This window comes from Miscanthus floridulus, chromosome 11, assembly GCF_019320115.1.
Source record: "Miscanthus floridulus cultivar M001 chromosome 11, ASM1932011v1, whole genome shotgun sequence".
Lineage (NCBI taxonomy): Eukaryota > Viridiplantae > Streptophyta > Magnoliopsida > Poales > Poaceae > Miscanthus > Miscanthus floridulus.
In genome coordinates this window covers 86,747,962-86,758,863 of record NC_089590.1, presented here as the reverse complement: position 1 = coordinate 86,758,863, position 10,902 = coordinate 86,747,962, and the positions used below count along the sequence as shown (strand labels likewise).

Here is a 10,902-nt window from a genome sequence, read left to right as displayed (position 1 = left end):
CAGCATCTCTCCACTCTCCTATCCATTCAGGTTCGGGACTTCTCCTTCATTGTGGACCAGCTGGGAACCTTCTAAACTGACCAAGTTAAAAACATTGGAATAATTTACATACATGACAAACAAGAATGTGTTTGCATCTGAATACCTCAGACATTCCTTCTTTCATGCTAAAATCAAGGAATGCTGACTTCTGGAGGGTGGAGTTTAGATTTCCCACCACTATATCCCAAACCAACATACACATACTAGTTGTCGAATACTATGATCTACTAAGGTCCACAGAAGCAGCCACTGCAGCAAAGGATACTTGATCCTGGAACTCGCCCTGTTTGCCTAATCTTTTCAGCCTTCTGAACTGCTATTGCTGCTTGCTGGTTCATTTTGGCATTAGCTGAAGCCCGTTTCTCTTCAGCAATGCGCCGTGTCATCTCTAGCTTTTCGGCCATCTTTGCCATGGCCTCACTTCTCATTCTCTCAGCATGTTCCTGTTGCAAAATGATTGTCAATGTTACTAACACATCCAAATCATTAAATTCAAAATATCATAGTATTCAATATTGTTGCGTTCAAAACATCATATGAAAGATTATTGCATTCAAAACATCATATGAAAGGTTATTGCATTAAAATTTTGAATAAGGATTTTGGGCAGAGAAAGTCAGGTACAGTCCATTTTCGAAAAAGAGAGCCAAGTACACTGGGGGATAAACAATAAACTGGAACTGTACCTCTATTCTTCTCATTTCAGATTCAATTTTTGCTCTTTGACGACTCTCCCAAGCTTCAATCTTCACCTCTTCTTTTTTGAATCTGTGGAATACAATCTCCATTACATGATGAAATGAACAAGACTAATATTTATGACCTTTTTTGTTCTCTTTGTAAGTCAAAGCAGATGAAACCTTCAAGAATGATCAAATATTTCAGAGAAATAATACCTTGCTGTATGTTTGGTATTTTCTGCCTCCTCATATGATGCAGCACGAGCAGCATATTCCTTCTTCATGCGCTCCAAATCAGCAATGCTTGGTGCTGCAGAGACTAGTTCAAGCTCTTCTTTGCTGGCCCATGTAGCAATGTTCATCTTTCCTAGCTGTATACCAAGAGCAGCAATTTCTTGCCTTGTTTTAAGCCTCGTTTCAGTATCTGACAATTCATTTGCATGTGTGCCACCTTTTCTGTTGAAATATGGACCATCATCTGTGCAATCTTCTCCAGGAGATGCTATTGACCTCCCTCCTACAGGTGTTGACGGTATCGAACAATTAGGGCTTCGAGTTGGTGTCCTTGACCCAAGTGGAGTTCCAGTTCTTGAAGGTTCCTGGCTAGGAATTGGAGTCATTTCTGTGCCCACATCTCTCACAGACACCGAATGAACTGTTGGGATAGCTGCACGTAACAAATCACACATTCAAATCAGTGTCAGTTTCAAAAACAGATAAGGTTTTAACTTTAAATATGCTATACTTGCTTCATGATACAGTTACGTGCATTTATGTCCAATATAGGCCAAGAAAAAGTTACCGTCGTTGCAGGGTTTCACTTCAATTGATGAACCAGTATCAGTTGCCTTGTGACACTCCGAGTTAGCACTAGCATTACTAACTGGACAGATATCTGCATGCCTAACCAACTTAGGCTGATACGAAGCAAACGATAACCTCTCTAATATGCTGCGCGGAGCAGACAAAGCTGGGTTCACTCTCTTCATTTTCTGCACAGGGCGACCAGAAATTTTGGGCACAATGGCGCCCCTGGCTGCAACAGAGTTCATCTGGTTTACTGTCTGGTTCTGCGCTGTGCCCTTGGTGATGTTCTGGTTAACATTCTGCCGGTTCACGATCCATTTCTCTGCATCATTCCACTTGGAGGAAATGGAGGTCTGTCTAGATAAATACCCCATCGCTGGATTCTGCGTCGCCATCTTCTCAACTCCATGGAACTCAAAGCTACTAGTGCTAGCATTGTCAAGACCACTGTCGCATTCTGTACTGTCTTCTTCCACCGGTCTCACTGGGTGTATCATGCTCGAGCTGCCTGTTGCTGGTTGAGGAACCGAACTCTTGGAAGTGTTCTGAACTTTATTGCTGTCCACTGCTGAATCCTTTTCTACGGCTTCAGTTTTGTTATCTGCCGAAGGGTGTTTGATGCCATCTGCACTGTCTGAAACTTGTTATGAAACAAGAACGATGAGTTATTGACTTAGTCAGGAAAAAGGTAACTAATCCAATCAATGGCCAATTCGTCTGTACCTTCTTCAAGAACATCACACACTAATAGCCTGTTCTGTGCTTGTGAAGCCTCGATGTTTTTTGCAGGTGACGTCCGCGATGATGAGTTGCTGGTGATGACTCTAACTCGATTGTGGGCTCCCATAATCTTCATCCTTAGCTTTGTTGGGGAAAGAGCACCAGGCTGCAGCAACCTCAAAGCTGTAAGTCTTTTTTCCATGAAAGCCCCAGCTTATGATTTCACAATCAAAGTAGTTACTTTTGCAGAGACAAAAAAAAAAGGGCAAATACGTCAATGTGGGTGTAGGCCAAAGGGCATTCTAGTACTCTGAAGAACTGAGGTATTTCGAGGTGAAAAAAGAACTGCGAGATGTGAGGCAATACTGAAATTGAGTGGAACTGTGGAACGGTATATGTTAGCCTGGAACAAGATGTCAAAAAATTATTAAAAATGCTGCAAAATTAATTAAATCATCGTAAATTTCATGTCATGCAAAATACTAGGATGCACTGTACCAACGCTAAATTCTGCAGAATAAGCATTCTAGCCAGGCATCCACTGCCTCCGAAATATGCTTTTGCTCATGGATATGGGTGTATTCAGAGTTGGATTTGGGGGGTTTGGCCTCCATTGAGAAGGCAGATTGACAGTTGGATTTGGGGGGTGGGGGGTTTGGCCTCCATTGAGAAGGCAGATTGACCGGAAGCTCTCTAAACCAGAAACATTCTACTCAACTATTGGCATTCAAAAGTCTACCCACTTACAGCATTCTATAAATTTCAGGAAAATGGCCTGAAAATGAAACGGATGACCATACCAACACGCAGGAACATATTCTCGAGGAGGGGAGAACAGGCGGAAAGAAATGGCATCGAAGCAAATTGAGTGGCCAGCAAGTGAAAGTACTAGCCGGATCAAACCAGCTACTGCACTGGTTTGCGGCTTCGCGTAGAGCGCATACCTGGGCTTTCTGATGAATCCTCTCGTACTCCATTCTTCCTCGCTGCTCGCCTGCCGGGGAGGGTGCGACGAGTGGCCAGCGACAAAGGGAGGGTGAAGACTGAAGACTGAAGAATGAAGAGAGAGGAGGGGAGGGAGAAGGAGAGTGGAGAGCACTGGGCAGCGGGCACCAGAGGTCTTTGGACCAGTGACCAGAGCAGCAGAGGGACTGGGATAGCTGAGATCTAACAACGCGATGTCATGTCTCGCGTTTTTTAGCCCTCCATTCATCACGCCCTCCACCATAAATTTCTAAAACATCGAATGTTTATGGTCTGTATATGGAACATTAAATATAGATAAAAAAAATTAATTGTACAGTTTGGTGAGAAACTGCGAGACAAATATTTTAAGTCTAATTAGTCCATGATTGAACACTAATTACTAAATAAAAACAAAAGTGCTACAGTAGCCCCAAATTCCAACTTCCTGAAACTAAACACACGCTCAATGTGTTTGCACGAGGACTAAAATCTACAGGGTGTGGCATAGAATATTTCGATACTAATTAGAAAAATAAACATAAGTCTAATTAAATTTAATAAATTCATATATTTATGTAATTGATTTATATTTAATACTCTAAATTAGTCCGCAACATTCGTGGTGACCGAGTCTGTCAAACGACTGCCTAGTGCCTACTGCTACTAGACAAGTATAGAGTATAGACAGGAGTCCACAAGTCAGTTTCTCGCTTTTCTCCAGCCATGACCATGACCAAGATCATGAGTCCATGAGAAATTTTTTTCCAGAAAAACTTCTAGGTCCTGTTTAGTTCCTTTCTCAAAGTTTACTCTATATCCTATCAAATGTTTGACATATAAAGTATTAAATATAGATTAAAAATAGTTAATTACATAATTTACGACTAATTTTCGAGACGAATCTATTAAACCTAATTAGTTTATGATTTGACAATGTGATGGTACATTAATATATGTGCTAATAATAGATTAGTTATGCTTAATAAATTCGTGTCGCGGATTACTGACGAATTCTATAATTTATTTATTTTATTAGTATCCAAATATCCCACGTGACATCTAATATGATGTCTAAAATTTTAGTCCCTTGATTTAAACCGGCCCCTGCTTTAATACAAGTGTCTCGTCACATGACCTGACCACACGCAATGGTGGCTACGAGTAATGCGCTAGAAACTCATCCATGTGCTGATGTGCACCTAGAACTAGGATTCGTACAAACAACGTTTTGTTATCCTGCCAACAGCCCAACATTTTGTTCTAGTACTTATATCAGTGAGTGTTCATCCTCTTTACGGTGCCTTTATCAGTAAAATCACACAAGCCTTTTACTATTTCACAAAGTTATCCTGACTCCTCCTTTATGCACTGGATATGAGTAGTACTATACTAATGTGCAGTGCAGAATGGCCTAATATACCAGCATACCATAATAACAGAGATTAAGAAAGCTAATCTCTTTCCTCGAGATGTGTGCACCTTTACCACCCCACCGTCCAAAGCTCCCAACTGATAAGCCATGGCTAATGCGAGAGAAAAGTAATATTGGTTGTTTGAAAAAATACAATTTATAAGCCAAACGAACGGGACCATTTCTTCGGTTTGTTCTGCCACTGTAAGTACAGTGTACTAGCACTCCGTATAAACTATGGTGGTCAAACAGAGGTCCCTAGGTACTAGGAGGGTGCACCGTGCACGCAGCACGCCAGCAGTCCACCAATCGTTACAACAGTACAGCACGGAGGGATGGGGACAAGAGGCTGCTGCTGCACCGCCACATCTTTCTGTGTCAGCGTCGTGATCGTGGCCCTGGGACCGTGCCCGTGCCCGTGCCCGTGCCCGAGGGACTGTTCATCTGATACAAAGTCGGCTAATAAACCCACCGAAGCTGTTTTATTGTAAAGAAAATACCGATAAGGTCAAGCGAACAGACCTGTATTTTTATTGCCCCATACAGTCTTGGCATTTTCACTTTCACCGCACTGGCCCATCTCATCTCATGTCACCATGCGCTCACGCACCTGGTTCCGGACGGCGGATGCTGCCAGTGCCAGCCAGCCACTGACAATATACTCCTAGTATATGAAATTGAATATACATTTGTCCTCTACCCGCTCTGGCATTGGCAAGATTTGACCAAAGTTTCCTCTCCTTGCGTTGGCAGTTGGCATGCACCGTGTCACGTCGGTTACACTGGGTGACCACACTGGGATTTTGTGATGACTGGCTGGCCAAGGTTCACGCGCTTGGACTGGTAGCGAAACTTGGGGCCGGTTTACTTTCCCTCCGAAACGTCAAATTTTTTAAGATTCTTCGTCACATCGAATCTTTAGACGCATGTATAAAGCATTAAATATAAATAAAAAATAAAACTAATTATACAGTTTAGACGAAATCCACGAGACGAATCTTTTAAGCCTAATTAGACTATGATTGGACACTAATTACTAAATAACAACGAAAATACTACAGTGTCGTTTTGCCAAAATTTTCGGCAACTAAACTAGGCCTCGGAAATGTGAGCGATCTGTTTTCCTCTCTGGTCAGTCTCTGGAGATTGACATGTGAGTGAATGAGGCCTGCACTCGTACGTACTGTACGTATTATTACCGGGTACGAAAGCCTAGCCGAGCTCATTGAATTGATCAGTTCGTCTAGTATTTGATTTGTGATGCGTACTGCGTGTGTGTGGCCTCACTCCCTCATCAGACCATTTATTGGCTTCAAACGCTAGTGGCCTTAAACACTGTGGTCCAACTTGCTGCCCAATCGTGCTTGCCCTTGGCCGGGCATCACCAATGACGGGGCTGAACTAGAATGTATAGCATTTTTCTTTAACAGCAAAACAGCTTCAACCGGCTTTAATACCAGCCGAACAAGCCCAACGCCTTTAGAAGTGCCTTGATGATGAGTGTTTTATGGTCCTGGTCCATCTATCCATTCTCACATGTTTGATTAGTTCATTCAGTTAATGCAACGAGTCCAGATCTCAAAACTTTGGTTCAAATCACATATGTGCATTTTTCATGTCTCCTAGTACTACTAGTTCAGTGGTCATCTCATGGTTGGTCAAACAAATCCATGCCATGTTTTTTTTGTAGTCTATTGCAAACTGATGTTTATGATTAGCACATACTGTAGTAGCAATCTGTTGCAAACCGACGTTTTTGTCCTGTCCTAGGTTCTGAAGGCGTCGTTGTCTGATTGTTCTAACGGTCTCCGTTCGGCTGGTCAGGTTTAGGCTGATTTTGGATAATTCAATAGTATTATGTAACAGAGAATAAGCTAAAATAAGCTAAAATAAGCAGTTGGAACCTGACCAGCCGAACACATGACGGTGTTTGTTAACGTCGATGACCTGCAGCTTGCCTCTACCCCTGACTGATTCTGCATGCAGAAATATCAGTTTTGGAGTACAGTACCTAGCAAACTTGTTCGTCCCCATTCGTCTCAGTGACAGAGGAGGAGGCAGGGTCGTCCTCCAATCCAGTGCAGGCACGCAGCAGCTGTGTTCGTCAAATGAAACAGCTAGCTCATGACACTCCTGAATGAACGCACCGTGACAGCGAATCCTAACCTTGGGACGGGCCACTACGAGGGTGTTTGGCTCCTAAAATTTATGTCGTATTGAATATTTAGATACTAATAAAAAATATTAAATATAGATTAATTACAAAATCAATTATATAGATGGAGACTAATTTTTTAGATAATTTTTTTAAGCCTAATTAATATGTCATTAGCACATGTTTATTGTAGCTCCATATTGTCAAATAATGAACTAATTAGGCTTAAAAGATTCGTCTTGCAAATTAATCGTTAGTTGTGTAATTAGTTTCGTAATTAATCTATATTTAATACTTTATATATATATGTTTAAATATTCGATGCAGACGTGAATAACCAAACATGCACGATTGTTTGGTGCACAAACCCACGGCATGGGAGAAAGACTGTCTCGAGCGCAGCAGAGTCCTCGAGGCGAATTGAAAGTTGGGCGGCACGCTTTTGTCAGCAAATAGTGCCCAGCCCACTAGTAAGCACACTGTATGAGCCTAGTTTGGGCGCATTCCGATGGCAAGAGAGACCGTTAGAACAATCAGACAAAGAGGGGCTCTCAGTTTGAGGAATTCCCTCTCTGTGAGCAGTAGTTATCGCATTGTAATTGCCTGCTGCCCGGAAAGAATCTTTTGTTTGCAGGACACAGCACAACAGTGTTTTGATCCAACCATCATGTTTCTTTGGCAGCCACTGGCAGTGTGGGCCCAGGCATCCACCAATCATGGGTTTTCGTTTGGACAGTATGGCTGATTGCAGTGAAACACCGGAAGCTGGATTCCTTGTCCAAATGATGCCTTGCTCTTGCATTGGCAGCATTGCATCCAACCCACCCAGTCACTCACACAAACGACAGGTCACAGGCTCACCAGAGGCAGAGAGGCAGAGAGGGGGGGCTCCATGTGTCCCTGGTGTGTCTGTGATTCATGTGAACTTGGCATGTGCAGTGCAGCAGCTCCACTGCCTCCGCTGTTACTGCTGCTGTAAATTCGGATAAGCCACGGATTGGAAAATGGAAATGGAACCTTTCCCCTGTGGATCAAACGACTGCGGACTGCGGCATGCCCCATGCAGCATTATTTGCCGATCCCATGCTGCTTTCGACGAAAGGCTTTCTGGCCATTTTTGTTAGCTCTGAGTTTCTGACTCCTCCCCATGTGAGCAGCATAACAAAGTGACGTGCAGGGGTAAACCCTGAAAAGCTGAGAGCATCTTCAGGAGGTCAGGAGGACGAAGAAGAAGAGGTGGAGTGGAGGAGCTGTGCTGTGTTGTGTGCCTGGGAAAGCTGGTGAAAGGCGAAAAGCTACAGCGTCGGAGGATGGCGAGCGCAGCCCTTTCTCAGAGGAGGTATGGCGATCGGCAAAGGTAGATTTGCTCTTTTTTTCCCTGACGTACTACTCCGTAGGGTGAATCGATGGCGATGAAGTTTGTAGGAGTAGGGGTACTACTCCTACGCTGCAGTGGATTGGATGGGTTCGTCAGGCATGATCGTGCACGCCGCTGACCTGGCTACAGTTTCCTGCTGCAGTGGCATTGCTGAAGGTAACCTGTCATCTGCGTGTAGTTCAGCCCTCGTTTAGTTCGCGAAATTTGGAATTTGGGACTACTGTAGCACATTCGTTTTTATTTGGCAAATAGTGTCCAAACATTGACTAATTAGGCTTAAAACGTTCGTCTCGCAATTTCCCACCAAACTGTGCAATTACTTTTTCTTTTCGTCTACATTTAATGCTCCATATACGAACCGCAAACATTCGATGTGACAGGTACTGTAGCAATTTTTTGGACTTTGGGATCTAACTAAACGAGGCGTCAGTAAATTGTACTGTTATATGAAATTTCCTGCTGCAGTGGCATTGCTGAAGGTAACCCGTCTTGTGAATTGTGATCCTGCTACTGAGAAGTGACGCTGCAGGTTGTCAGGAGATATAAATTGATAAATAGGTATAACAGTATAACGAGCTTTTTACATGTATAGTCCTCAAAAAATACATCTTATATGGCTCTTTTTTTCTTGAACTTACTTGTATGTTCTCGAAACGAAATTTTCTTTTTTCTTCGGTCTTCCGTCCGTTTTTTTGTCACTTGACGGTGTTAAGTCAAGGGTAAAATAACCGTTTTACCCTTAGCGAAAAAAATAAAATGTAGAGTTTTATTTATCTGTTGTATATTTGGAGGAATATTAAGCAAATAAATTCACACATAACAGTGCATAATAGGACACATAATCAAGTACAAAAATATATTACAATAAAGTGAGCTTATCAAATGCATAAAAATTTTCACAAATACATAAAACCATAGGTTGACACAAAAATTATTCACAAATCTACCATAGTTTCAGTCTCACATAAATAAGGTCACACAAAAGTGTGAATTCAAACATACATTGGTCTCACATACAACGAACGAGCAGGTATTTGTTTTAGCTCTTCAGCAAAAATGCCACAAAAGGGCGGTGAAGAATTCAACAATTGAATCACTTGGCAGTTTTACACTGTTTATAAAGATTTGTTCAGCAGGTTTCCCGGACAACTCTTTCAGCGATTGGACTACAGAATCCTTCAATATTTGATTTGATCCCAACATTACAGTTGCCGAAATTGAAGGATTTGAAGTTGCCAAGCTCCTTAAAGCATCATCTTCACAAGATTCAACAATGCTCCCTTGCTTTGAGGAATCACTTCGAAGTTGCTCCCAATCAGCGAATGACTTCAGAATACTCACCAAGCACTACAATAAAAATCTTCATGTCAAACTAACAAGAAACAAGAAATTATAAAGGAGGCTCGAGTAACCTGAATCATAGTAACCTGGAGAGAGGAGCCTTTTACAGAAACTGTTTTGGATGACGCAATGGAGTTAGTATCAGCAATTTGAGATCCTTGTGCTATTCTTTAGAGTGCACTAACCTGGTAGGAGACATATTATCAATCAGATGTGTTACAAGCCAAAGAAAAAAAAAGACTAAGAAATTCAGAAGCTATGCTTTGTGGGTATTTGAAAAAAAAAATATGATTACCGTGCGTTCAAAAAGATTTGGTGCCTCAAGATCATAGTCATAGTTCACAAACACATCGACCAGATGTCTCCAATGATCAAACTGTTTCTGTTCATGCATTATGCATGCACCTGAGATTCCATAAAGGAAAAAGATACTAGTCTTCTTAATAATATTTCCAAACACGAGTCCTCTTAATAATAATTTTACCTTCAAACTCTCTCTAAACCGGAGCAACAGAACTGAAAATATACCGCAAGCATACTGTAATAAAAGAAGAATCGTCAACTTAGCATGATAGCTCACTCTTCAGAAATGATAAGTACCGTCACACCAAGTATGATGAAAACCAAAACTGAATGAATTTCATTTTTTTTTACCTGAAAAACAACCGGTAATGAAGAGACAGATGCTCGCAGAAGAGCATATGAAAGATATGCTTTGACCAAATCAATGAAGTGGAATTTTTTTGTGAACGCATTGCTGACTCCTTGCTCGTGCTCGACCCGAGCGACCTCAACCTGCTGGAGGGGTCACCTGGAGCGGCGCAAGGCTGGGTGCGGGAGGGGCCGCTCGCTGCAGACTGGCCGTGGGAGGGGCTGCCTGGTGGCTCGCCGGCTCTTGCCGCTGGAAGGGCTGACTGCTCCGGACAGGACGCGGGAGGGGCCGCCTAATGGGGTGTCGGGCTGGCCGCGCCGGACCGGCCCTGACCGCACTCGCGCTACCAGTCGGGCGGTGGCGCCTCCTCCATGTGGAGCTCGCCGGTCGACAATGGGAGAGGGACCGACCGGCCCTGGATCCGGTGGTAGAAGGGCCGGCGGCGGCGGCCATCTCCCCTAGGTACGCGGCGGCGGCGTTTTTTTCTCGAACCCACTCAATCCTGGTCGGGTGCGGCGGAAAGGAGGATACGAAGGAGGTGTTTGTTTCTCTAGTAACTCCTAAAATTCAGGTCACATCAAATATTTAGATGTTAATAAAGAGTATTAAATATAGATTAATTATAAAACCAATTACATAGACGGAGGCTAATTTGCGATACGATTTTTTAAGCCTAATTAACCTGTCATTAGCATATGTTTACTGTAGCACCACGTTGTATCATGAACTAATTAGACTTAAAAGATTCGT

At 42.8% G+C, this 10,902-nt stretch overlaps 1 protein-coding gene and 2 long non-coding RNA genes across 4 annotated transcripts; 1 reads left to right on the top strand and 2 right to left on the bottom strand.

Annotated features, from left to right (window-relative positions):
- Positions 1 to 38: 38 nt before the first annotated feature.
- LOC136493741 (uncharacterized) lies at positions 39 to 3,324 on the bottom strand. Of its 2 annotated transcripts, none has more exons than XM_066489888.1 (6): positions 3,194 to 3,324; positions 2,253 to 2,415; positions 1,525 to 2,169; positions 939 to 1,389; positions 729 to 810; positions 39 to 485 (listed from the first exon to the last, which is right to left on the bottom strand). In XM_066489888.1, exons 1-6 carry the CDS (start codon positions 3,224 to 3,226, stop codon positions 270 to 272), a joined length of 1,590 nt encoding a protein of 529 aa, XP_066345985.1. In that variant the 5' UTR covers positions 3,227 to 3,324; the 3' UTR covers positions 39 to 269. The 2 variants fall into 2 exon arrangements, with proteins under 2 accessions (XP_066345985.1, XP_066345986.1); XM_066489889.1 differs by having other exon boundaries at positions 1,525 to 2,163.
- On the top strand, positions 2,140 to 3,224 carry LOC136493742 (uncharacterized). The gene is made up of 3 exons (XR_010768426.1): positions 2,140 to 2,217; positions 2,319 to 2,434; positions 3,016 to 3,224. It is a non-coding gene; the product is annotated as an uncharacterized lncRNA (long non-coding RNA).
- A 5,790-nt stretch (positions 3,325 to 9,114) lies between the features above and the next one.
- LOC136494708 (uncharacterized) lies at positions 9,115 to 10,651 on the bottom strand. Its single transcript, XR_010768659.1, has 4 exons — positions 10,155 to 10,651; positions 9,796 to 10,038; positions 9,587 to 9,685; positions 9,115 to 9,506 (listed from the first exon to the last, which is right to left on the bottom strand). It is a non-coding gene; the product is annotated as an uncharacterized lncRNA (long non-coding RNA).
- Positions 10,652 to 10,902: the final 251 nt, after the last annotated feature.